Below are 27,815 nucleotides of genomic sequence, written 5' to 3'. Positions count from 1 at the left end.
ATTGGTGGCTGATCTTGGGGGAGGGACCAGCCTCTAGAGCTTAGCAGGGCAGAGACTGGGTTTGTCTCTGCAGAGCCAGAGATCAAGAATATCGTGCAGCTCTAGTTGAGGAGCTAGGCGGAGGCGGGGACAGGAGTTCCCTGTAAATGGCTTTGCCTTCCTCCCAGCGTCAGCCTGAACATAAGAGTGCCCATACTACCGCTGCTGGACAGAAGTCACGGTCACCAGCTGCTGCTGAACAAACTGGTCCGGCTGCGAGTGAGTCTAAGCTGGGCACATTCCATATGACTCGCCCAGACTGAGACAGCCCGCCCCCAAAACATGTTGCCACCCTCCCTCTCGTACTGTGTGAACTGGACTACAATAGTGGATCGATAGCTGATGTATTAATCGGGCCGCCCTCAACTCCTCCCAGCTGAGCTACAGGCATGATCGCCCCGCAGTAATCTCCTCCCCGCTGTGATGCCGCTGTGATTGGCAACACTGCCGCAGCAGGAAACGCAAATGAACAACTACCAACTTACCAAGGGTGAGAGGAAGTGCCTGGCTCAGGATGACATGCAGCTTCAGCCCCGGCCGGCAGATGGGACTCCTCACATGTCTCATCCCTCATGGCGTTCCACTCAGCGCCGCCCTTCAAGTGCCGGCGCCCATAGGCAGCTGCCTAAAGCTGCCTAGTGGTAGCGCCGGCCCTGGGCCCGCCGTGGTGCGACCCTTGAACAATTGTGCAAGGTGGCTACGTGGTCCTCAGTGAACACGTTCATAAGGTTCTATGCCTTCGATACTTCCGCCTCCCAGGATGCTTCCTTTGGACGCTGGGTTCTTGTGCCCGCTACAGTGCGTCCCCTCCCATAAGGAACTGCTTTAGGACATCCCCAATGTCTATCCTTGTGGAGCCCAGTGTACCCCGCAGCAGAAAACGAGATTTATGGTAAGAACTTACCTTTGTTAAATCTCTTTCTGCGAGGTACACTAGGCTCCACAAGGCGCCCACCCTGACGCACTTAGGCCCTCATTCCGAGTTGTTCGCATGCTATCCGCTTTTCGCAGCATTACACACGCTAAGCCGCCGCCCTCTGGGAGTGTATCTTAGTTTAGCAGAATTGCGAACGAAGTATTCGCAATATTGCGAAAAGATTTTTCTGTGCAGTTTCTGAGTAGCTCGAGACTTACTCTTCCAGTGCGATCAGTTCAGTGCTTGTCGTTCCTGGTTTGACGTCACAAACACACCCAGCGTTCACCCAGACACTCCCCCGTTTCTTCAGCCACTCCCGTGTTTTTCCCAGAAACGGCAGCATTTTTTCACACACTCCCATAAAACGGCCAGTTTCCGCCCTGAAACACCCACTTCCTGTCAATCACACTCCGATTACCAGAACAAAGAAAAAACCTCATAATGCCGTGAGTAAAATACCAAACTTCTTAGCAAATTTACTTGACGCAGTCGCACTGCGAACATTGCGCATGCGCAATTAGCGGAAAATCGCTGCGATGCGAAGAAAATTACCGAGTGAACAACTCGGAATGAGGGCCTTAGCTTCTTTGGGTTGGTATGGCATTAGCCGCTGACACTTCTCTTGTCATGAGAGTGTTGTGTATGTGGCTACTAACCGTTGTCGTCTCTTTTCCTGCTACTGCATTGGACTGGTTAACTAAAAACGGAGCTCCTGTGCAGGGAGGCGGAGTTATAGAGGAGGCGGCGCTGTGCATTCTGGGAACAGTCAAAGCTTTGAGCCTGTTGGTGGCTCGGATCAAGATCCTACTCTACACCCCAATGTCTATCCTTGTGGAGCCCAGTGTACCTCGCAGAAAGAGATTTAACAAAGGTAAGTTCTTACCATAAATCTCGTTTTCTCTCTATACCCTGCCTCTGTGACCACCTGTCATGCTGCCTATCTTTATAGTCTGTCTCTGTGACACACTCCATTCTCTCTCTCTTTCTCTGTATACTGTCCCTGTGTCTCCCTCTCCTTACTCTCACTCTCTCTCTCTATATATACCCAGTGTCTGTGACTCCTTCCCTCACTCTCTCTCTGTATAGCCAGTCTCTGTGACCCCTTCCCTCACTCTCTGTATAGCCAGTCTCTGTGACCCCTTTCCTCACTCTCTCTCTCTCTGTATAACCAGTCTCTGTGACCCCTTCCCTCACTCTCTCTCTCTGTATAGACAGTCTCTGTGACCCCTTCCCTCACACTGTCTCTCTTGTCAGGCTGGTGGTCCACTCCGGCAGTTCCACGCTCTCCCCGCTCATCTATGATTCCGATATAGACGATGCCCCAGAAAGAGGTCTCCTGAGTGATGCGCAGTCTCTTTACATCGAGCTTGTCTCGGAGAATCCGGCGGTACCCCTGCTTCTCAGCCTGCGCTATGAGGGTGATTATGGCCTCTTACTGTCTACATATGAGCTCACTGGTGTCCACTACGTAAAAATTATAGTATTAATTCTTAGAGCACTCAAAGGGCCAGTACACCTTAAATAAAAGTTGATAAGTCAATACGAAAATACATCTTATTACTAATAATGAAATAAATGTGGAAATAAGTGGAAGGTTTTAGTCCCTGTTATCAGTCAATGCAGGTGGTTGGAAAGAATCCAGGCCAGGTTTTCGGTGTGGTCAAGTCTAAGAAACAGCAAGCCTGATTGCAGACACCCGTCAGCTTGTTTTAAAAAGGAATCAGCCAGAGGAACAGTGCTCCTGACGGTGAACTAGTCGCCCAGGTGATAGGCCCAGGGGGTGGTTACTGTTAGGAGTCCTGGAACTTAGTGGCCTCTGGAGTAGTTACACCCTGTTTGCAAAAGACCTGCTGTGATCTGTTATGTGACCCGTGGCTTGCTTGCAACTGCTGACATTCTGCTAAGAGCTGCCTGCCTGTGGGAAGCTGTGGAAAAATAAACCTTGCGCTTGGAACTTTTACCCGGTATATTTGATCCTTGTCACATTTGGCACCCGAACAGGGACCCTTTTGCTAGACGCTACTAAGTAGCAAAGAGTCCTGGAAAAGGTGACTGGATTTACCCACCGCGGCAGCCAGACGCATTACAGGATGCTACCCGCTGCCCCGTGACTCGGTGAGACTGAGCCGCACGGACAGCAGCTGGGTAAGTGAGTCAGGCAGGCCAGCCTGTCATGACTAAGGTTTTGTGAACCCGGTGCTAGCGAAGTCTGCGCGGGCGACTGGAGGACTACACGAATACCACCACTGACCTGGTTTGGAAGTGTTGTGGACTCTGGGTCTCTTCCGGTGACTGGGAAGAGGAACCGCGGCAAAGATGGCCGAATCCAGGTTCTCCTCATGCAGGATGAGGTCGGCAGACAGGAAGCACGTGTGGGCGCTGAAGGTCTCCTGAAAGACAGAACTGGAGGAAAGGCGCTGATGAATCAGTGAAGAATAACAGGTACAACTGTGCTAAAGGGCACGGGGTGCTTGGGGACACTGAGATGCTGGGAGACACTGAGGTGCTTGGAGACACTGAGGTGCTTGGAGACACTGAAGTGCTTGGAGACACTGAGGTGCTTGGAGACACTGAGGTGCTTGGAGACACTGAGGTGCTTGGAGACACTGAGGTACTTGGAGACACTGAGGTGCGTGGAGGCACTGAGGTGCGTAGAGGCAGTGGGGTGCGTAGAGACACTGGGGTGCTGGAAGCACGGAGATGCTGAGGCACGGAGGTACTGAGGCACGGAGGTACTGAGGCACGGAGGTGCTGAAAGCACGAAGGTGCTGGAAGCACGGAGATGCTGAGGCACGGAGGTGCTGAGGCACGGAGATGCTGAGGCACGGAGGTGCTGAGGCACGGAGGTGCTGAGGCACGGAGATGCGGAGGCACGGAGGTGCTGAGGCACGGAGGTGCTGGAAGCACGGAGATGCTGAGGCACGGAGGTGCTGGAAGCACGGAGATGCTGAGGCACGGAGGTGCTGAGGCACGGAGGCACGGAGGTGCTGAGGCACGGAGGTACTGAGGTACTGAGGCACGGAGGTGCTGGAAGCACGGAGATGCTGAGGCACGGAGGTGCTGAGGCACGGTGGTGCTGAGGCACGGAGGTGCTGAGGCACGGGGGTACTGAGGTACTGAGCTCTGGAGATCCGATCTACAACAGTAGTAAAACTGAAACACGACAGCTGTGGTTTTCAGTGGAGAACACGGAATTCAGTACTGTGCCTTTAAGACTAAACATTGCAGCTGTGCCTTTACATTGAGACTCAGGGAAATGGTGAAATCAAATGGCAACACACAAGTAAACCAAACGGTAACAAGGGAACAGAGTTTCCACAGGAACTTAGGTACAAAGGTTACCTTAAGGGAGCTCAGCATAAAGACTCACACAAGGCTGTATGTGACACGAGGAACTGGCCCAGATTCTAACTCAGCCTCCTGATTTATACTTCCTGGTCCTTGATGATTGGTGAGCAGGATTAGGTGATGCAGACAGTCTCAGGCTGGCAGAGGATTGGACAACTCTGGGTCAGGTGAACAGACACTGTCATGTGACTACTCTAGCCAAGGCTGTGATGTAGAATGAGGCCTAGCAGGCCGAGAGAACACTGAAGCCTGGACTTCTGCAAAACACAGGATGCTGGCTTTTAGACCTAAAGTTCAGATTACTGAATTCAGCCTCACACAGGAGATCACCACAGGTGGAGCTAATTAACTATTACCTCTCAGGCAGAGAACTCAGGAAAACTCATAGTGCTGACAAGCTGTTTAACTCCGTGAGTGAAAGGACACAGGATCCAGGACAGATGGCAGGGGTAAGTCACCAAATATAAAACCTACAGTCAGGATTGTGACAGTATCCCCCTCTTCAAGGGTGGACTCCGGACACCCATCTTAAATCTTAGAGGAACTTGAGAAATTCATACAGAAGAATTTAGGACCTTCGTTGATGCCTCTTCTTCTTACGGGAACGTTTGGTTTTGACCAAGGACAGCGGGATCTCCTGTAAAGAAAAACCTTCCTTAGAAAACATGGGGCCTCCCAAGAAAGGAGTAGCATCATGAACTGGATCAAATTCAGAGTTTGAGTCCAAGTCTAATGGAAGATATGAATCTCCCATAGATACACAGTTTGCAGATGAAAAGGAGGTGCACTGGAGTTTTAAATTCTCTGGGCTAGGAGAGACTCCAACATGAGCAATTTTAATGGTCGGATTCTTACCGAAGGAGATTCTTAGATTATCCCTGGGAGGACAGCACAAACTTCCTTCTGCATTCCCTTTAGAGCAGGATATCTTTACCGAGTCAGATTCCATAGGTTTAGGACCAAATTCTTTAACCACAGCATTACTAAAAGTCTGTAAGTCATGGAACACAGGATCATTACTCTCAAAAAGCATGTTGGCCCACTCCAAAGCTCTTCCTCTGAATGCCAGGAACAGATATCGAGTAACGTTGGAAGGAGTTACTGCACCTGAAGGATCAGACTCCATCCGAGAGAGAAATTGTTCAACCAGAGCGGCGTATTGCAGTAAATCTCCATTGAAGTAAATAGGTGGTAAACCATCAGATGAAAGCTTAGAGGCTGAAACTGGAGAAATCTTTGACTGGACGAGTAGGACTGGATTGGATCCGAGGATACTTGAATTGGCCGGAACCAAAGGAGACTGACCAGGCTGGTCCTGGAGTAACACTGGACCGGCTGGAACCGGAACGAACTGACCAGGCGGAGCCTGGAGTATTGCTGGACCGGCTGGAACCGGGACGGACTGAGCCCTTTCTTCACGGGGCTGAACTAAGGCAGGAGCCCCCTCTTCACGGGGCTGGGCTGAGGCAAGAGCCCCCACTTCACGGGGCTGGGCTGAGGCAAGAGCCCCCTCTTCGCGGGGCTGGGCAGCACTCTGTAGACTCTCTGGCTGGGCAGCACTCTGAAGACTCTCTGGCTGGGCAGCACTCTGAAGACTCTCTGGCTGGGCAGCACTCTGAAGACTCTCTGGCTGGGCAGCACTCTGAAGACTCTCTGGCTGGGCAGCACTCTGAAGACTCTCTGGCTGGGCAGCACTCTGAAGACTCTCTGGCTGGGCAGCACTCTGAAGACTCTCTGGCTGGGCAGCACCCTGAAGACTCTCTGGCTGGGCAGCGCTCTGTAGACTCTCTGGCAGGGCAGCGCTCTGTAGTCTCACTGGCTGGACAGCGCTCTGTAGTCTCACTGGCTGGACAGCGCTCTGAAGTCTCTCTGGCTGGACAGCGCTCTGAAGTCTCTCTGGCTGGGCAGCGCTCTGAAGTCTCTCTGGCTGGGCAGCGCTCTGAAGTCTCTCTGGCTGGGCAGCGCTCTGAAGTCTCTCTGGCTGGGCAGCGCTCTGAAGTCTCTCTGGCTGGGCAGCGCTCTGAAGTCTCTCTGGCTGGGCAGCGCTCTGAAGTCTCTCTGGCTGGGCAGCGCTCTGAAGTCTCTTTGGCTGGGCAGCGCTCTGAAGTCTCTCTGTACCCCTCACTGGGGCTGAAGACACGGACGCCCTCCCTGGGGCTGGACACTCTGAAGACGCCCCTCCTGGGGCTAGACACTTTGAAGACGCCCCTCCTGGGGCTGGACACTCTGAAGACGCCCCTCCTGGGGCTGGACACTCTGAAGACGCCCCTCCTGGGGCTGGACACTCTGAAGACGCCCCTCCTGGGGCTGGACACTCTGAAGACGCCCCTCCTGGGGCTGGACACTCTGAAGACGCCCCTCCTGGGGCTGAAGACATGGACGCCCCCCCTGGGGCTGGACACTCTGAAGACGCCCCTCCTGGGGCTAGACACTTTGAAGACGCCCCTCCTGGGGCTGGACACTTTGAAGACGCCCCTCCTGGGGCTGGACACTCTGAAGACGCCCCTCCTGGGGCTGGACACCCGGACTCCTCTGTGACTCTAAATGGCTTGAATATTCTTCTCTGGACACCCAACTTGGGATAAGGTCTTTTAATCACCGGACCCCAGTCATAAATTTGAGTCTCTTTCCGAGTAGCCATCTTGATACCCCCGTCAGCAGTAGCAGGATCGGCTACTGTGGATGACTTGTAGACATGAGCACTGTGATACTGAGATTTGTCACCATTCCCTGGCTTGCGAAGAATGCAGTCTTTAACAAAATGACCGGAATTTCCACAGTAAAGACAGAGGTGTAGCTCCCTACGCCGCTGACGTTCAGCTTCAGAGAGCTTGGGCCGTGGATAGCTCTGATGAACAACTTTTCCTTGCACAGAGGAAGAGACTCTATTAACTGGTTGGGACAAAACAGGATCAACAACGTTGGTAGTATTCCTGAGGAGATCAGGCATCACAGAGAGAATACTAGGCAAAAGTTCTTGTAACTGTAGTAACATCTGGTAGAAAATCTGCAGTTGGTCAGGAGTCTTAGAGCAGAAGGTCAGAGAATCTCTGGAGAAAGAATTCCGCTGCAGACACTGTGCCAATTGATGCTGAGTCGACTCCAGACCTTCCAAGCGTCCTGCAATATTGCTTAGGAGGTCCTGCGTCAGACAAACACTTTCGGCCGGGTCCATGGGGCCAGTTCCTACTGTCATGACTAAGGATTTGTGAACCCGGTGCTAGCGAAGTCTGCGCGGGCGACTGGAGGACTACACGAATACCACCACTGACCTGGTTTGGAAGTGTTGTGGACTCGGGGTCTCTTCCGGTGACTGGGAAGAGGAACCGCGGCAAAGATGGCCGAATCCAGGTTCTCCTCATGCAGGATGAGGTCGGCAGACAGGAAGCACGTGTGGGCGCTGAAGGTCTCCTGAAAGACAGAACTGGAAAGGCGCTGATGAATCAGTGAAGAATAACAGGTACAACTGTGCTAAAGGGCACGGGGTGCTTGGGGACACTGAGATGCTGGGAGACACTGAGGTGCTTGGAGACACTGAGGTGCTTGGAGACACTGAGGTGCTTGGAGACACTGAGGTACGTGGAGGCACTGAGGTGCGTAGAGGCAGTGGGGTGCGTAGAGACACTGGGGTGCTGGAAGCACGGAGATGCTGAGGCACGGAGGTACTGAGGCACGGAGGTGCTGGAAGCACGGAGGTGCTGGAAGCACGGAGGTGCTGGAAGCACGGAGATGCTGAGGCACGGAGGTGCTGAGGCACGGAGGTGCTGGAAGCACGGAGATGCTGAGGCACGGAGGTACTGAGGTACTGAGGCACGGAGGTGCTGGAAGCACGGAGATGCTGAGGCACGGAGGTGCTGAAGCACGGAGGTGCTGAGGCACGGGGGTACTGAGGTACTGAGCTCTGGAGATCCAATCTACAACAGTAGTAAAACTGAAACACGACAGCTGTGGTTTTCAGTGGAGAACACGGAATTCAGTACTGTGCCTTTAAGACTAAACATTGCAGCTGTGCCTTTACATTGAGACTCAGGGAAATGGTGAAATCAAATGGCAACACACAAGTAAACCAAACGGTAACAAGGGAACAGAGTTTCCACAGGAACTTAGGTACAAAGGTTACCTTAAGGGAGCTCAGCATAAAGACTCACACAAGGCTGTATGTGACACGAGGAACTGGCCCAGATTCTAACTCAGCCTCCTGATTTATACTTCCTGGTCCTTAATGATTGGTGAGCAGGATTAGGTGATGCAGACAGTCTCAGGCTGGCAGAGGATTGGACAACTCTGGGTCAGGTGAACAGACACTGTCATGTGACTACTCTAGCCAAGGCTGTGATGTAGAATGAGGCCTAGCAGGCCGAGAGAACACTGAAGCCTGGACTTCTGCAAAACACAGGATGCTGGCTTTTAGACCTAAAGTTCAGATTACTGAATTCAGCCTCACACAGGAGATCACCACAGGTGGAGCTAATTAACTATTACCTCTCAGGCAGAGAACTCAGGAAAACTCATAGTGCTGACAAGCTGTTTAACTCCGTGAGTGAAAGGACACAGGATCCAGGACAGATGGCAGGGGTAAGTCACCAAATATAAAACCTACAGTCAGGATTGTGACACAGCCATTAAACTGCAGTTGGTCACAGTTAACATTATTGATGTGGATGTATGTGGCTTAGAGACCAGAAAACGCTGTATTGTGTGTTTATTTATGGCAGTGTGGCCAGTAGGGGGGACGCACACACATCGCTAGCTGCAATTTGTTTTATTTGTCTGTTAAGACTGGCTTGCCAGAGATATTTTGTCAAGCCTGCTAAATTTATCCACAAAGTGGAGGAAGTCTGGAAAATGTTTGCTAAATTGGACATGGGGCAACAAACCCTGATTCAAGGCCAGCAAACCAAGATCCAGTTGCTGCTGGAGGAATTGGTGGAGATAAGAAAAGATGGACAGGAGCAAGAAGTGTTGCATAAGCTGACACACTCAGATGATATAGAAGCGTTTTTGTGTACCTTTGAAAGCACTGCTACCAGGCTTAGGTTAGAATGGCCAGAGGGGCATTGGGTGGCAAAGTTGTCTCCCTGTCTTCCAGGGGAGGCTCAGAGGGCCTATGTGGATTTGCCAGTGGCTGAAGCTAATTCCTAGTCTCTCCTGAAAAAGGCTGTCATCGCCAGGGTTGGCATGACGGGCCCCAGCAAAGCCCGGAAATTCCATAATTGGTGACTGAACCCCTCTGATGCTCCGAGGGTTTAGCTGGCAGAACTGGCCAGGCTAGGTAGAGCCTGGCTACAGCCAGATAAGAACAGCCCTCCGTGGATAATGGAGGTTGTTGCTCAAGACCATGCTATAAGAGTGTTAGATCCCAAAAGAGGTTTCAACTGACCAGGGGACACCGTTTATGTCTAAGGTAATGAAAGATTTGTGCCGTCTGTTGGGGGTTGAAAGAATAAACGCCTCGGGGTATAGTCCGCAAACAGACGAATTAGTAATACGCTTAAACCGCACCCTGAAGCAAATGGTAAGGCGGGCGGTATCTGAGGATAATAGAGACAGGGACCAGCTCTTACCCTATTTAATGTTTGCAGTTCGGGAGATACCCCAATCATCTACGGGGTTTAGCCCCTTTGAACTCCTTTATGGTAGACAACCCAGTGGTGTCGGGAGAGGGGGTGGGAGAGGGTACAAATTACCTGGGCCCAGGTCTGATAAATTGGTCCAGTGGGGGCCCAGGTCCACGCCTCCTTTGATTAGGCCATGCCCCCTGAAAAGTATTTGGGCCCAGCCAGGCTCTCTACTATCCTGGCTGGGAGGCATGCCATGCTCCTGTGTGTGGGTGCTTCTGATGTGCTAGACACCCCCCCAAAGAAAAGTAGCCATGCCCTCAGCATGCTGTGGTCACACCCCCTCCAGTGGGAGCAGGGGGGCCCAAGAAGTTGTTGTACCGGGGGCCGAGAATTTTTCTTGGTAGCCCTGAAACAACCTATAGGAATCCTAGATCGCTTAAAAGAAGGATGGGAACAACAACCGTCCCAAGAACCTAACATTGTGCAATTTGTATCTCAACTTTATGGTCACTTAAGACAAATTGAGCCACTTGTAAAAGAATACGTGAACTTGGCCCAGCAACATCAAAAGCTTAGTTATGATGTTACGGCAGTGAACCGGTCCTTGAAGCCGAGGGACAAGGTATTGGTTTTGGTTCCCACCCCTGAAAGTAAATTGTATGCTAATTGGCAGGGTCCTTCTGAGATCATAGAGGCAGTATTGCCTGTTAATTACAAAGTACACCAAGAGGGTAGAAGGAAAGAGGTACAGATCTATCATGTTAAGTTTTTAAAGCCCCGGAAGGGTAGTACCAATCAACCCTCTTTGTTGTCCATGAAAACTTCCAATTGTCAGGTGGCCCCATGACACCTCTTTGAATTCCAGTCAAAAGCAAGAGGTTATAGACCTGGTATCATGAAACCAGGATGGTTTCTCTGCCATCCCTGGGAAAACCCATATAATAAAGCATAATATTATTACACCACCCAGCATAATGATAAAACAAAGCCTTTGTCACATTCCCGAGGCTATACGGGCTGTGGTAAAACGAGAGGTAGAGGAAATGCTGTGCCTAAGGATTATAGAGAAGTCAAATAGTGAGTGGCATAATCCAATTGTGCTGGTAGCCAAGCCTTCGGGGGCTATAAGGTTTTGCAATGATTTTAGTAAACTGAATAAGTTCTCACAGTTTGATGCCTATCCTATGCCCCAGGTTGACAAGCTGGTAGAGAACCTAGCAAAAAGCCAATATTTAAACACTCTTGATTTGACAAAAGGGTACTGGCAGAAACCCTTAACTGATGCCACCAAAGCTAAAACAGCCTTCTCTTCCCCAGAGGGACTGTTCCAATATTAAGTGTTACCTTTTAGTTTACATGGCGCTCCTGCAACCTTCCAGAAGGCCATGAACAAATTGCGTTGGCCTCATCTGGATTATGCAGCGGCTTACCTCAATGACATCATCATCACCAGCTCTGACTGGAAAACTCACTTTCTGAGGAAAGAGGCAGTTTTGCAGTCTCTACGGGGACATGGGTTTATCGCTAACCCGGAAAAGTGTGCATTACGTATGATAGAGGCAATGTACTTTGGGTATGTTGTAGGAAAGGGACAAATTAACCCACGGATCATGCACCCTTACATTGGATGCACACAAACAAAGAGGTGAATACTTGTATGACCCGCTGGTTTTTAGTCCTAAAGCCATTCAAATTTGAGGTGCAACATCACCCTGGGAAGCTCTACCTCAATGCAGATGGTCTCTCAAGGAAATTTATGAATCCTGATTCTTCAGTCAACCCTCTGGTGAAGTTAGAGGAGGGGTAAGAGGGAGAGGGAATGAGGGTGGACTCTGGAAGGAGGTGGAGAAGAGGCGTCTTCCCAGATGGGCAATGGGAATAAAGGTAGGCAAGGTAGTGCTTTCGCCTGAAGAACTTAGCTTCACCAGGATGGTTGAGTCTGACAGGGTCAGCACGAACATAGCTGCATATATATATAACAGCAGGGAGTGGTTCGAAAGAATCCAGGCCAGGTGTTCGATGTGGTCAAGTCTAAGAAACAGCAAGCCTGAATTGCAGACACCTGTCAGCTTGTTTTAAAAAAGTATCGGACAGAAGGATCAGGGCTCCTGATGGTGAGCTAGACGCCCAGGTGATAGGCCAGGGTCCTAGAACTTAGTGGTCTTTGGAGAAGTTACACCCTACTTGCAAAATACCTGCTGTAATCTGTTATGTGACCTGTAACTGCTGACATTCTACTAAGAGCTACTGATCTGTGTCACATTTATTATATATATATATATATATATATATATATAGCAAGCGAAACTGGGCACTCGTGGTTTTCTTGTAAAAAAACACTTAGCATACAAGAGAAATTTGCAACATTTCAGGCGACTAATGCCCATGGGTCAGGCAGAAATATATATGTGTGTGTATAAATATATATATATATATATATATATATATATATATAATTGTAATATATTGTATCGACCGCTATCCTTATTTTTAAAAATAACCTTTCTTTTTATTGCTGACCCAGAGAAGTCTCATTATAGCATAAAGAGGCTCCACAGTGACAATTATATCACTGTAACTACAGCAAGTAGCAGGTTCTGTCGCCATGGCTACGTATGTGTAACAATGTAATAGGTTCAGGTTCTAGACTTCACCATGATTATGAATGTGTAATTATGTAACGGGTTGTAGCTGTCACCATGGCTATGTATGTGTAACTATGTAATAGTTTCTAGCTGTCGCCGTGGCTATGTATGTGTAACTATGTAATAGTTTCTAGCTGTCGCCGTGGCTATGTATGTGTAACTATGCAACAGGTTCTAGCTGTCGCCGTGGCTATGTATGGGTAAATATGTAACAGGTTCTAGCTGTCACCATGGCTATGTGTGTGTAACTATGTAACAGGTTCTAGCTGTCACCGTGGCTATGTGTGTGTAACTATGTAACAGGTTCTAGCTGTCGCCGTGGCTATGTATGTGTAACTATGTAACAGGTTCTAGCTGTCGCCATGGCTATGTATGTGTAACTATGTAATAGTTTCTAGCTGTCGCCGTGGCTATGTATGTGTAACTATGTAACAGGTTCTAGCTGTCACCATGGCTATGTATGTGTAACTATGTAACAGGTTCTAGCTGTCACCATGGCTATGTATGTTTAACTATGTAATAGTTTCTAGCTGTCGCCGTGGCTATGTATGTGTAACTATGTAACAGGTTCTAGCTGTCACCATGGCTATGTATGTGTAACTATGTAACAGGTTATAGCTGTCACCATGGCTATGTATGTGTAACTATGTAACAGGTTCTAGCTGTCACCATGGCTATGTATGTTTAACTATGTAATAGTTTCTAGCTGTCGCCGTGGCTATGTATGTGTAACTATGTAACAGGTTCTACCTGTCACCATGGCTATGTGTGTGTAACTATGTAACAGGTTCTAGCTGTCGCCGTGGCTATGTATGTGTAACTATGTAACAGGTTCTAGCTGTCACCATGGCTATGTGTGTGTAACTATGTAACAGGTTCTAGCTGTCGCCGTGGCTATGTATGTGTAACTATGTAACAGGTTCTAGCTGTCGCCATGGCTATGTATGTGCAACTATGTAATAGTTTCTAGCTGTCGCCGTGGCTATGTGTGTGTAACTATTTAACAGGTTTTAGCTGTCGCCGTGGCTATGTATGTGTAACTATGTAACAGGTTCTTGCTGTCACCATGGCTATGTGTGTGTAACTATGTAACAGGTTCCAGCTGTCGCCGTGGCTATGTATGTGTAACTATGTAACAGGTTCTAGCTGTCACCATGGCTATGTATGTGTAACTATGTAACAGGTTCTAGCTGTCGCCGTGGCTATGTATGTGTAACTATGTAACAGGTTCTAGCTGTCACCATGGCTATGTATGTGTAACTATGTAATAGTTTCTAGCTGTCGCCGTGGCTATGTATGTGTAACTATGTAACAGGTTCTAGCTGTCACCATGGCTATGTGTGTGTAACTATGTAACAGGTTCCAGCTGTCGCCGTGGCTATGTATGTGTAACTATGTAACAGGTTCTAGCTGTCGCTGTATGTGTAACTATGTAACAGGTTCTAGCTGTCGCCGTGGCTATGTATGTGTAACTATGTAATAGTTTCTAGCTGTCACCATGGCTATGTGTGTGTAACTATGTAACAGGTTCCAGCTGTCGCCGTGGCTATGTATGTGTAACTATGTAACAGGTTCTAGCTGTCGCTGTATGTGTAACTATGTAACAGGTTCTAGCTGTCGCCGTGGCTATGTATGTGTAACTATGTAACAGGTTCTAGCTGTCACCATGGCTATGTGTGTGTAACTATGTAACAGGTTCTAGCTGTCGCCGTGGCTATGTATGTGTAACTATGTAACAGGTTCTAGCTGTCACCATGGCTATGTGTGTGTAACTATGTAACAGGTTCTAGCTGTCACCATGGCTATGTGTGTGTAACTATGTAACAGGTTCTAGCTGTCACCATGGCTATGTATGTGTAACTATGTAACAGGTTCTAGCTGTCGCCGTGGCTATGTATGTGTAACTATGTTACAGGTTCTAGCTGTCACCATGGCTATGTGTGTGTAACTATGTAACAGGTTCTAGCTGTCGCCGTGGCTATGTATGTGTAAATATGTAACAGGTTCTAGCTGTCACCATGGCTATGTATGTGTAACTATGTAACAGGTTCTAGCTGTCACTGTGGCTATGTATGTGTAACTATGTAACAGGTTCTAGCTGTCACTATGGCTATGTATGTGTAACTATGTAATAGTTTCTAGCTGTCTCCGTGGCTATGTATGTGTAACTATGCAACAGGTTCTAGCTGTCGCCGTGGCTATGTATGTGTAACTATGTAACAGGTTCTAGCTGTCACCATGGCTATGTGTGTGTAACTGTGTAACAGGTTCTAGCTGTCGCCGTGGCTATGTATGTGTAACTATGTAACAGGTTCTAGCTGTCGCCATGGCTATGTATGTGTAACTATGTAACAGGTTCTAGCTGTCGCCATGGCTATGTATGTGTAACTATGTAACAGGTTCTAGCTGTCACCATGGCTATGTATGTGTAACTACATAACAGGTTCTAGCTGTCACCATGGCTATGTATGTGTAACTATGTAACAGGTTCTGGCTGTCGCTGTGGCTATATATGTGTAACTATGTAACAGGTTCTAGCTGTCACCATGGCTATGTATGTGTAACTATGTAACAGGTTCTAGCTGTCACCATGGCTATGTAAGTATAACTATGTAAAACGTTCTAGCTGTCACCATGGCTATGTAAGTATAACTATGTAACATGTTCTAGCTTTCGCCATGGCCTTGTATGTATAATTATGAAAAAACGTTACAGCTGTTGCCATGACTACATTTGTGCAAATATGTAACAGGTTTTAACTGTTGCCATGGCTATATTTGTGTAACGATGTAGCAGGTTCTTGCTGTCACCATAGCTCAATGGGTGTAAGTATTTGTAGCTATATAACAGGTTCTAACTGACATGTAACTGTGTAACTGTGCAGCAAGTAATAGCTTGTGTGTATCCTGAGTTACATGTTTCTCAAGGTGTGTCCAACTGAAAAAGAGCAGTGGCCCTCATTCCGAGTTGATCGGTCGCAAGGCGAATTTAGCAGAGTTACACACGCTAAGCCGCCGCCTACTGGGAGTGAATCTTAGCTTCTTAAAATTGCGACCGATGTATTCGCAATATTGCGATTACTAACTACTTAGCAGTTTCAGAGTAGCTCCAGACTTACTCTGCCTGTGCGATCAGTTCAGTGCTTGTTGTTCCTGGTTGACGTCACAAACACACCCAGCGTTCGCCCAGGCACTCCCACCGTTTCTCCGGCCACTCCTGCGTTTTTTCCGGAAACGGTAGCGTTTTCAGCCACACGCCCCTGAAACGCCGTGTTTCCGCCCAGTAACACCCATTTCCTGTCAATCACATTACGATCGCCGGAGCGAAGAAAAAGCCGTGAGTAAAAATACTTTCTTCATAGTAAAGTTACTTGGCGCAGTCGCAGTGCGAACTTTGCGCATGCGTACTAAGCGGATTTTCACTGCGATGCGATGAAAAAGAACGAGCGAACAACTCGGAATGAGGGCCAGTATTCCTGTGTCAGGTATATGTCGTCCATCACTGGATGTTATCTCATCTCAAAGCAGCTGTTTCTGAATGGATTGGGAGAGGTTCTTTCCATTGTATACTGGCCATCACATGGGACGCTGCATTGTACAGTATACTGGTTATCAGATGGGATTCTGCATTGTGTACTAGCCAACAGAGGGTATTCTGCATCATAGATTGGCCATTACATGGGACTCTGCATTGTATACTGGTCATAACATGGGACTCTGCATTGTATACTGGTCATCACATGGGACTCTGCATTGTATTCTGGTCATCACATGGGATTCTGCATTGCATTCTGATCATCAGATGACACTGCATTGTATACTGGTCATAACATGGGACTCTGCATTGTATACTGGTCATCACATGGGATTCTGCATTGTATTCTGGTCATCACATGGGATTCTGCATTGTATACTGGACATCACATGGGACTCTGCATTGTATACTGGTCATGACATGGGACACTCTGCATTGTATTCTGGTCATCAGATGATGCTACATTGTATACTGGCCATCAGATGACACTCTGCATTGTATATTGGTCATCAGATGACACTCTGCATTGTACACTGGACATCAGATGGGACTCTGCATTGTATACTGGCCATCAGATGACACTCTGCATTGTATACTGGACATCAGATGGGACTCTGCATTGTATACTGGTCATCAGATGGGACTCTGCATTGTATACTGGCCATCAGATGAGACTACATTGTATACTGACCATCAGATGACACTGCATTGTATACTGGACATCACATGGGACTCTGCATTGTATACTGGCCATCACATGGGACTCAGCATTGTATACTGGACATCAGATGACACTCTGCATTGTATACTGGCCATCAGATGACACTCTGCATTGTATACTGGTCATCATATGGAACTCTACATTGTATACTGGCCATCACATGGGACTCAGCATTGTATACTGGACATCAGATGACACTCTGCATTGTATACTGGCCATCACATGGGCCTCGGTATTGTATACTGGCCATCACATGGGCCTCAGCATTGTATACTGGCCATCACATGGGACTCAGCATTGTATACTGGCCATCACATGGGACTCAGCATTGTATACTGGCCATCACATGGGCCTCAGCATTGTATACTGGCCATCACATGGGCCTCAGCATTGTATACTGGCCATCACATGGGACTCAGCATTGTATACTGGCCATCACATGGGCCTCATCATTGTGTACTGGCCATCACATGGGACTCCGCATTGTATACTGGACATCACATGGGACTCAGCATTGTATACTGGCCATCACATGGGACTCAGCATTGTATACTTGTCATCACATGGGACTCAGCATTGTATACTTGCCATCACATGGGACTCAGCATTATATACTGGCCATCACGTGGGACTCAGCATTGTATACTGGCCATCACATGGGACTCAGCATTGTATACTGGCCATCACATGGGCCTCAGCATTGTGTACTGGCCATCACATGGGACTCAGCATTGTATACTGGCCATCACATGGGACTCAGCATTGTATACTACCATCACATGGGACTCAGCATTGTATACTGGCCATCACATGGGACTCAGCATTGTATACTGGTCATCACATGGGACTCAGCATTGTATACTTGCCATCACATGGGACTCAGCATTATATACTGGCCATCACGTGGGACTCAGCATTATATACTGGCCATCACGTGGGACTCAGCATTGTTATTGTGTAGATTGGGTTCTGCATTACATAGTTATTGTCCAATGGGTTAATTTCCGAAGAATAATTCAGGCATATGTATATGCAGTGGAGTAACACAGACAGATCACATGCATGAGGCCCAAACGAGAGAAACAATTAAATTGATTTGGAAAGAGAAAGGAAAGTTGGATTCTAGGCCTCTGTTAGCCTCTAGAGCCTCTGTGCCTATTACACTTCATTCCCCCTCTGTGACTGTCCGCTGGGTAATGTATCAGCCACTCTGCAGTGTCACACTCCTCTGTGGTCCTGTTATTACGGGGAAGCGTGCGGATTCTCCCAGCAGGGTGCGTGTGAGCCGGTCCTCAGTGTCACTAGTGTGTACTACTATTCAATAATATGCTAAAATGAGTTTTCCCCTTGTGTGATCTAATGTAAATAAGAGAGGGAGGGTTCCTGACGTTACTTCCGGGCCCGGACAGGCTGAAGTGATCGCAGCGGCTGAGTAAGTCCTGGGCTGCGCAGAGACTGCACAAGATCTGTTTGTACAGCTCTGCTACATGTGCGATTGCACACTTGCACAGCTAAAATACACTCCCCTATGGGCGGCGACTATCTGATCGCAGCAGTGAAAAAAAAACCTAGCGATCAGGTCTGAATTACCCCCACAGAGCAGCAGGTTTATTCCCAAAACCGAAAAGAGAAAACCTACAGAGATAACATCTATATGTATATTATCATTTTAGGTTTTGTGTCTTTGCTGCAAAATTGCACCAGCACCAAGCAGACAGGTAGGAAATGATGAACAGTAAGTGATCGCAGTTTAGCTGTAAGATGTAATACACAGAGGGGGTCATTCCAAGTGGATCGCTCGCTGCTGTTTTTCGCAGCGTAGTGAACAAGTTACTACTACGCATGTGTATGCACCGCAATGCGCAGGCGCGTTGTACAAGTACAAAGCGGATCCTTGCTGGGCGATGGATTTAATGAAGAATCCATTCGCACAGCCGATCGCAAGGAGATTGACAGGAAGAGGGCGTATGCGGGTGGCAACTGACCGTTTTCAGGGAGTGTTTGGAGAAATGCAGGTGTGTCCAAGCGTTTGCAGGGCGGGTGTATGACGTCAATTCCGGGTCCAAAAAGACTGAAGTGATCGCAGCGGCTGAGTAAGTCCAGAGCTACTCAGAAACTGCAAAAAACTTTTTCATCCCGCTCGTCTGCACATCCGTTCGCACACTTGCAAAGCGAAAATACACTCCCCCGTGGTCGGCGACTATGCGTTTGCATGGCTGCTAAAAGTAGCTAGCGAGCGATCAACCCGAAATGACCCCCAAAGACCCATACTGAAATTGGCTGGACTTGTCTGAGAACTGAGATATGTATGTTAGCACCCTCTTCTGTCATCTCACTGACTCTCATGCTCACCCTCTATATCTAATCTGTCTCTCTCTGTGTTTGCAGTGTTCTCAGAGACCCGCTGTTATGAACCTTTCTTGGCTCACGGTAATTTCAGCACATCTGACCCTCTCTTCTCCCCGGGGACACTGGTCTCATTCTCCTGTAATGCGGGGTACATGCTGGAACAGGGACCCCCTGTCATAGAGTGTGTGGACCCCACAGATCCTCATTGGAATGAGAGCGAGCCGGTGTGTAAAGGTAAGAGCTGGTGGCTATACCGGCAAGTTACTTATCCATTGCGCACTTATAATAAAAGTCTGTAGGTGAGTACGTACTTTTCCTATTTAGATGTTGGATGGTGAGGTCCACCCGGTGCCTGTAGGTGAGTGTGTGCTTTCCCCTATGTAGATGTAGGACGATGAGGCCCACCCGGTGTCTGTAGGTGAGTGTGTGCTTTCCCCTATGTAGATGTAGGACGGTGAGGCCCACCCGGTGTCTGTAGGTGAGTGTGTGCTTTCCCCTATGTAGATGTAGGATGGTGAAGCCCACCCGGTGTCTGTCGGTGAGTGTGTGCTTTCCCCTATGTAGATGTAGGACGGTGAGGCCCACCCGGTGTCTGTCGGTGAGTGTGTGCTTTCCCCTATGTAGATGTAGGACGGTGAGGCCCACCCGGTGTCTGTAGGTGAGTGTGTGCTTTCCCCAATGTAGATGTAGGACGGGGAGGCCCACCCGGTGTCTGTAGGTGAGTGTGTGCTTTCCCCTATGTAGATGTAAGACAGTGAGGCCCACCCGGTGTCTGTAGTTGAGTGTGTGCTTTCCCCTATGTAGATGTAAGATGGTGAGGCCCACCCGGTGCCTGTAGGTGAGTGTGTGCTTTCCCCTATGTAGATGTAAGATGGTGAGGCCCACCCGGTGTCTGTCGGTGAGTGTGTGCTTTCCCCTATGTAGATGTAGGACGGTGAGGCCCACCTGGTGTCTGTCGGTGAGTGTGTGCTTTCCCCTATGTAGATGTAGGACGGTGAGGCCCACCCGGTGTCTGTAGGTGAGTGTGTGCTTTCCCCTATGTAGATGTAGGACGGTGAGGCCCACCCGGTGTCTGTAGGTGAGTGTGTGCTTTCCCCTATGTAGATGTAAGATGGTGAGGCCCACCCGGTGTCTGTTGGTGAGTGTGTGCTTTCCCCTATGTAGATGTAAGACAGTGAGGCCCACCCGGTGTCTGTAGTTGAGTGTGTGCTTTCCCCTATGTAGATGTAAGATGGTGAGGCCCACCCGGTGTCTGTTGGTGAGTGTGTGCTTTCCCCTATGTAGATGTAAGATGGTGAGGACCACCCGGTGTCTGTAGTTGAGTGTGTGCTTTCCCCTATGTAGATGTAAGATGGTGAGGCCCACCCGGTGTCTGTAGGTGAGTGTATGCTTTCCCCTATGTAGATGTAAGATGTTGAGGACCACCCGGTGTCTGTAGGTGAGTGTGTGCTTTCCCCTATTTAGATGTAGGACGGTGAGGTCCACCCGGTGTCTGTAGGTGAGTGTGTGCTTTCCCCTATGTAGATGTAGGACAGTGAGGACCACCAGGTGTCTGTAGGTCAGTGTGTGTTTTCCCCTATGTAGATGTAGGACGGTGAGGCCCACCCAGTGTCTGTAGGTGAGTGTGTGCTTTCCCCTATGTAGATGTAGGACGGTGAGGCCCACCCGGTGTCTGTAGGTGAGTGTGTGCTTTCCCCTATGTAGATGTAGGACGGTGAGGCCCACCCAGTGTCTGTAGGTGAGTGTGTGCTTTCCCCTATGTAGATGTAAGATGGTGAGGACCACCCGGTGTCTGTAGGTGAGTGTGTGCTTTCACCTATGTAGATGTAGGACAGTGAGGCCCACCCGGTGTCTGTAGGTCAGTGTGTGCTTTCCCCTATGTAGATGTAAGATGGTGAGGCCCACCAGGTGTCTGTAGGTGAGTGTGTGCTTTCCCCTATGTAGATGTAGGACAGTGAGGCCCACCCGGTGTCTGTAGGTCAGTGTGTGCTTTCCCCTATGTAGATGTAAGATGGTGAGGCCCACCAGGTGTCTGTAGGTGAGTGTGTGCTTTCACCTATGTAGATGTAGGACGGTGAGGACCACCAGGTGTCTGTAGATCAGTGTGTGCTTTCCCCTATGTAGATGTAAGATGGTGAGGCCCACCAGGTGTCTGTAGGTGAGTGTGTGCTTTCCCCTATGTAGATGTAAGATGGTGAGGCCCACCCGGTGTCTGTAGGTGAGTGTGTGCTTTCCCCTATTTAGATGTAGGACGGTGAGGCCCACCCGGTGTCTGGAGGTGAGTGTGTGCTTTCCCCTATGTAGATGTAGGACAGTGAGGACCACCAGGTGTCTGTAGGTCAGTGTGTGCTTTCCTCTATGTAGATGTAGGATGGTGAGGCCCACCCAGTGTCTGTAGGTGAGTGTGTGCTTTCCCCTATGTAGATGTAGGACGGTGAGGCCCACCCGGTGTCTGTAGGTGAGTGTGTGCTTTCCCCTATGTAGATGTAGGACGGTGAGGCCCACCCAGTGTCTGTAGGTGAGTGTGTGCTTTCCCCTATGTAGATGTAAGATGGTGAGGACCACCCGGTGTCTGTAGGTGAGTGTGTGCTTTCACCTATGTAGATGTAGGACAGTGAGGCCCACCCGGTGTCTGTAGGTCAGTGTGTGCTTTCCCCTATGTAGATGTAAGATGGTGAGGCCCACCAGGTGTCTGTAGGTGAGTGTGTGCTTTCCCCTATGTAGATGTAGGACAGTGAGGCCCACCCGGTGTCTGTAGGTCAGTGTGTGCTTTCCCCTATGTAGATGTAAGATGGTGAGGCCCACCAGGTGTCTGTAGGTGAGTGTGTGCTTTCACCTATGTAGATGTAGGACGGTGAGGACCACCAGGTGTCTGTAGATCAGTGTGTGCTTTCCCCTATGTAGATGTAAGATGGTGAGGCCCACCAGGTGTCTGTAGGTGAGTGTGTGCTTTCCCCTATGTAGATGTAAGATGGTGAGGCCCACCCGGTGTCTGTAGGTGAGTGTGTGCTTTCCCCTATTTAGATGTAGGACGGTGAGGCCCACCCGGTGTCTGGAGGTGAGTGTGTGCTTTCCCCTATGTAGATGTAGGACAGTGAGGACCACCAGGTGTCTGTAGGTCAGTGTGTGCTTTCCTCTATGTAGATGTAGGATGGTGAGGCCCACCCAGTGTCTGTAGGTGAGTGTGTGCTTTCCCCTATGTAGATGTAGGACGGTGAGGCCCACCCGGTGTCTGTAGGTGAGTGTGTGCTTTCCCCTATGTAGATGTAGGACGGTGAGGCCCACCCAGTGTCTGTAGGTGAGTGTGTGCTTTCCCCTATGTAGATGTAGGACGGTGAGGCCCACCCGGTGTCTGTAGTTGAGTGTGTGCTTTTCCCTATGTAGATGTAGGACGGTGAGGCCCACCTGGTGTCTGTAGTTGAGTGTGTGCTTTCCCCTATGTAGATGTAGGACGGTGAGGCCCACCCGGTGTCTGTTGGTGAGTGTGTGCTTTTCCCTATGTAGATGTAGGACGGTGAGGCCCACCTGGTGTCTGTAGTTGAGTGTGTGCTTTCCCCTATGTAGATGTAGGACGGTGAGGCCCACCCGGTGTCTGTAGGTGAGTGTGTACTTTCCCCTATGTAGATGTAAGATGGTGAGGACCACCCAGTGTCTGTAGGTGAGTGTGTGCTTTCCCCTATGTAGATGTAGGACGGTGAGGCCCACCCGGTGTCTGTTGGTGAGTGTGTGCTATCCCCTATGTAGATGTAAGATGGTGAGGCCCACCCGGTGTCTGTAGGTGAGTGTGTGCTTTCCCCTATGTAGATGTAAGATGGTGAGGACCACCCGGTGTCTGTAGGTGAGTGTGTGCTTTCACCTATGTAGATGTAGGACAGTGAGGACCACCAGGTGTCTGTAGGTCAGTGTGTGCTTTCCCCTATGTAGATGTAAGATGGTGAGGCCCACCCGGTGTCTGTAGGTGAGTGTGTGCTTTCCCCTATGTAGATGTAAGATGGTGAGGCCCACCCGGTGTCTGTAGGTGAGTGTGTGCTTTCCCCTATTTAGATGTAGGAAGGTGAGGCCCACCCGGTGTCTGGAGGTGAGTGTGTGCTTTCCCCTATGTAGATGTAGGACAGTGAGGACCACCAGGTGTCTGTAGGTCAGTGTGTGTTTTCCCCTATGTAGATGTAGGACGGTGAGGCCCACCCAGTGTCTGTAGGTGAGTGTGTGCTTTCCCCTATGTAGATGTAGGACGGTGAGGCCCACCCGGTGTCTGTAGGTGAGTGTGTGCTTTCCCCTATGTAGATGTAGGACGGTGAGGCCCACCCAGTGTCTGTAGGTGAGTGTGTGCTTTCCCCTATGTAGATGTAAGATGGTGAGGACCACCCGGTGTCTGTAGGTGAGTGTGTGCTTTCACCTATGTAGATGTAGGACAGTGAGGCCCACCCGGTGTCTGTAGGTCAGTGTGTGCTTTCCCCTATGTAGATGTAAGATGGTGAGGCCCACCAGGTGTCTGTAGGTGAGTGTGTGCTTTCCCCTATGTAGATGTAGGACAGTGAGGCCCACCCGGTGTCTGTAGGTCAGTGTGTGCTTTCCCCTATGTAGATGTAAGATGGTGAGGCCCACCAGGTGTCTGTAGGTGAGTGTGTGCTTTCACCTATGTAGATGTAGGACAGTGAGGACCACCAGGTGTCTGTAGATCAGTGTGTGCTTTCCCCTATGTAGATGTAAGATGGTGAGGCCCACCAGGTGTCTGTAGGTGAGTGTGTGCTTTCCCCTATGTAGATGTAAGATGGTGAGGCCCACCCGGTGTCTGTAGGTGAGTGTGTGCTTTCCCCTATTTAGATGTAGGACGGTGAGGCCCACCCGGTGTCTGGAGGTGAGTGTGTGCTTTCCCCTATGTAGATGTAGGACAGTGAGGACCACCAGGTGTCTGTAGGTCAGTGTGTGCTTTCCTCTATGTAGATGTAGGATGGTGAGGCCCACCCAGTGTCTGTAGGTGAGTGTGTGCTTTCCCCTATGTAGATGTAGGACGGTGAGGCCCACCCGGTGTCTGTAGGTGAGTGTGTGCTTTCCCCTATGTAGATGTAGGACGGTGAGGCCCACCCAGTGTCTGTAGGTGAGTGTGTGCTTTCCCCTATGTAGATGTAGGACGGTGAGGCCCACCCGGTGTCTGTAGTTGAGTGTGTGCTTTTCCCTATGTAGATGTAGGACGGTGAGGCCCACCTGGTGTCTGTAGTTGAGTGTGTGCTTTCCCCTATGTAGATGTAGGACGGTGAGGCCCACCCGGTGTCTGTTGGTGAGTGTGTGCTTTTCCCTATGTAGATGTAGGACGGTGAGGCCCACCTGGTGTCTGTAGTTGAGTGTGTGCTTTCCCCTATGTAGATGTAGGACGGTGAGGCCCACCCGGTGTCTGTAGGTGAGTGTGTACTTTCCCCTATGTAGATGTAAGATGGTGAGGACCACCCAGTGTCTGTAGGTGAGTGTGTGCTTTCCCCTATGTAGATGTAGGACGGTGAGGCCCACCCGGTGTCTGTTGGTGAGTGTGTGCTATCCCCTATGTAGATGTAAGATGGTGAGGCCCACCCGGTGTCTGTAGGTGAGTGTGTGCTTTCCCCTATGTAGATGTAAGATGGTGAGGACCACCCGGTGTCTGTAGGTGAGTGTGTGCTTTCACCTATGTAGATGTAGGACAGTGAGGACCACCAGGTGTCTGTAGGTCAGTGTGTGCTTTCCCCTATGTAGATGTAAGATGGTGAGGCCCACCCGGTGTCTGTAGGTGAGTGTGTGCTTTCCCCTATGTAGATGTAAGATGGTGAGGCCCACCCGGTGTCTGTAGGTGAGTGTGTGCTTTCCCCTATTTAGATGTAGGAAGGTGAGGCCCACCCGGTGTCTGGAGGTGAGTGTGTGCTTTCCCCTATGTAGATGTAGGACAGTGAGGACCACCAGGTGTCTGTAGGTCAGTGTGTGCTTTCCTCTATGTAGATGTAGGATGGTGAGGCCCACCCAGTGTCTGTAGGTGAGTGTGTGCTTTCCCCTATGTAGATGTAGGACGGTGAGGCCCACCCGGTGTCTGTAGGTCAGTGTGTGCTTTCCCCTATGTAGATGTAGGACGGTGAGGCCCACCCAGTGTCTGTAGGTGAGTGTGTGCTTTCCCCTATGTAGATGTAGGACGGTGAGGCCCACCCGGTGTCTGTAGTTGAGTGTGTGCTTTTCCCTATGTAGATGTAGGACGGTGAGGCCCACCTGGTGTCTGTAGTTGAGTGTGTGCTTTCCCCTATGTAGATGTAGGACGGTGAGGCCCACCCGGTGTCTGTTGGTGAGTGTGTGCTTTTCCCTATGTAGATGTAGGACGGTGAGGCCCACCTGGTGTCTGTAGTTGAGTGTGTGCTTTCCCCTATGTAGATGTAGGACAGTGAGGACCACCAGGTGTCTGTAGGTGAGTGTGTGCTTTCCCCTATGTAGATGTAGGACGGTGAGGCCCACCCGGTGTCTGTAGGTGAGTGTGTGCTTTCCCCTATGTAGATGTAGGACAGTGAGGACCACCAGGTGTCTGTAGGTCAGTGTGTGCTTTCCCCTATGTAGCTGTAAGACGGTGAGGCCCACCTGGTGTCTGTAGTTGAGTGTGTGCTTTCCCCTATGTAGATGTAGGACGGTGAGGCCCACCCGGTGTCTGTAGGTGAGTGTGTGCTTTCCCCTATGTAGATGTAGGATGGTGAGGCCCACCAGGTGTCTGTAGGTCAGTGTGTGCTTTCCCCTATGTAGATGTAAGATGGTGAGGCCCACCCGGTGTCTGTAGGTGAGTGTGTGCTTTCCCCTATGTAGATGTAGGACGGTGAGGACCACCCGGTGTCTGTAGGTGAGTGTGTGCTTTCCCCAATGTAGATGTAGGACAGTGAGGACCACCAGGTGGCTGTAGGTCAGTGTGTGCTTTCCTCTATGTAGATGTAGGATGGTGAGGCCCACCCGGTGTCTGTAAGTGAGTGTGGTAGGTTATCGCCTGATATTCCTGATACACTCCACCGTATAAGAGTCGTGGGGGAGGTGTACGGATATATGTGGGTCGCAGTAATTTCCAGTTGCCATAGTAACTATTATAGGCTCTCGAATAACTCTTCAATGGTTAGAAGAAAAAAAACTTCAGGGATGGCGAGCCTTAGACACAGAGGAAGTGATGTGAGGTCATATATATATATATATATATATATATATATATATATATATAATACAGTCAATTATTCACTTTCTGTTACCATATAGCAGAATACTGTATCGGAGGAGCTTGTTGTACTACAAGCCCCAGCATTCATGTTCACTCTAACATATGTTTCTGCATTTTAAATAATCTTGTCCAATAAGTATTACCGCATACAGGCCAGGGGATAAGGACTATGGTGGTCATTCCGAGTTGTTCGCTCGCTGACGATTTTCGCAGGGCAGTGATCAAGTGAAAAAACGGCAAAAATGCGCATGCGCATAGTACACAGCGCGCATGCGCTAAGTACTTTCACACAAAATTTTGTAGATTTACACAAGCTCGAACGACGTTTTTTCAACGCTTGAGTGATCGTAGTGTGATTGACAGGTACTGGGTGTTTCTGGGCTGAAACTGGCCGTTTACAGGGAGTGTGCTAAAAAACGCAGGCGTGCCAGGTAAAAATGCAGGAGTGGCTGGAGAAACGGGGGAGTGGCTGGCCAAACGCAGGGCGTGTTTGTGACGTCAAACCAGGAACTAAACGGACTGAGGTGATCGCAGTGTAGGAGTAGGTCTGGAGCTACTCAGAAACTGCAGGAAATTATTTAGTAGCAGTTCTGCTAATCTTTCGTTCGCTATTCTGCTAAACTAAGATACACTCCCAGAGGGCGGCGGCCTAGCGTTTGCAATGCTGCTAAAAGCAGCTAGCGAGCGATCAACTCGGAATGAGGGCCTATGGGTGAGAACTAATTCTACATTGTAGAGCAAGGTCTCCTCTGTAAATCCGCCTGATTCATCAGCGCTGTGATTTTACAGACACTTAAGCATTCCACATGTCATTTTAAGACAGTGTTAGTCAAGAACAAGTGTACCTCTACCAGAATATATTGTACCTCCACCGTGCAATGAGATAAGTTTTTTTATCCTTCAGACTCAGCTACTCATTGTTTTTATGTTTCATTTTTATAATGGTATTTGTTATTGTGCTCAGTTCCTTCATGGTATTTTATTACATTTATATATATTTTATTGATACTGGCTTTTAGTCTCCATTTTTAACGGTCATATAGAGCATTCACTTTTTTATCACATTTGGTCGCCGTACTCCTATTCCTTTTATTTATCTATCTATCTATCTATCTATCTATCTATCTATCTATCTATCTATCTATCTATCTATCTATCTATCTATCTATATACACTGCTCAAAAAGATAAAGGGAACACTAAAATAACACATCCTAGATGTGAATGAATGAAATATTATTAAATACTTTGTTCTTTACATAGTTGAATGTGCTGACAACAAAATCACACAAAAATAATCAATGGAAATCAAATTTATTAACCCGTGGAGGTCTGGATATGGAGTCACACTCAAAATTAAAGTGGAAAAACACACTACAGGCTGATCCAACTTTGATGTAATGTCCTTAAAACAAGTCAAAATGAGGCTCAGTAGTGTGTGTGGCCTCCACGTGCCTGTATGACCTCCCTACAACGCCTGGGCATGCTCCTGATGAGGTGGC

The 27,815-nt window shown here is 49.2% G+C and overlaps 1 protein-coding gene across 4 annotated transcripts in view; it reads left to right on the top strand.

Annotated features, from left to right (window-relative positions):
- Positions 1 to 27,815, top strand: part of SEZ6L2 (seizure related 6 homolog like 2) — a 174,366-nt gene that overhangs the window by 48,409 nt on the left and 98,142 nt on the right. For 3 of the 4 annotated variants that reach the window (XM_063935258.1, XM_063935257.1, XM_063935259.1), the window contains exons 8-9: positions 2,210 to 2,373; positions 19,153 to 19,347. In XM_063935258.1, coding sequence (XP_063791328.1) covers positions 2,210 to 2,373; positions 19,153 to 19,347 — 359 coding nt within the window. The remainder of the gene's footprint in view (positions 1 to 2,209; positions 2,374 to 19,152; positions 19,348 to 27,815) is intronic. The other variant, XM_063935260.1, reaches the window with a different exon arrangement.

The sequence above is a fragment of the Pseudophryne corroboree genome, chromosome 7 (genome assembly GCF_028390025.1).
Source record: "Pseudophryne corroboree isolate aPseCor3 chromosome 7, aPseCor3.hap2, whole genome shotgun sequence".
In the NCBI taxonomy this organism is placed as follows: Eukaryota; Metazoa; Chordata; class Amphibia; order Anura; family Myobatrachidae; genus Pseudophryne; species Pseudophryne corroboree.
Note: the sequence above shows the minus strand (reverse complement) of the source record. Positions and strands in the feature narration are given on the sequence as shown.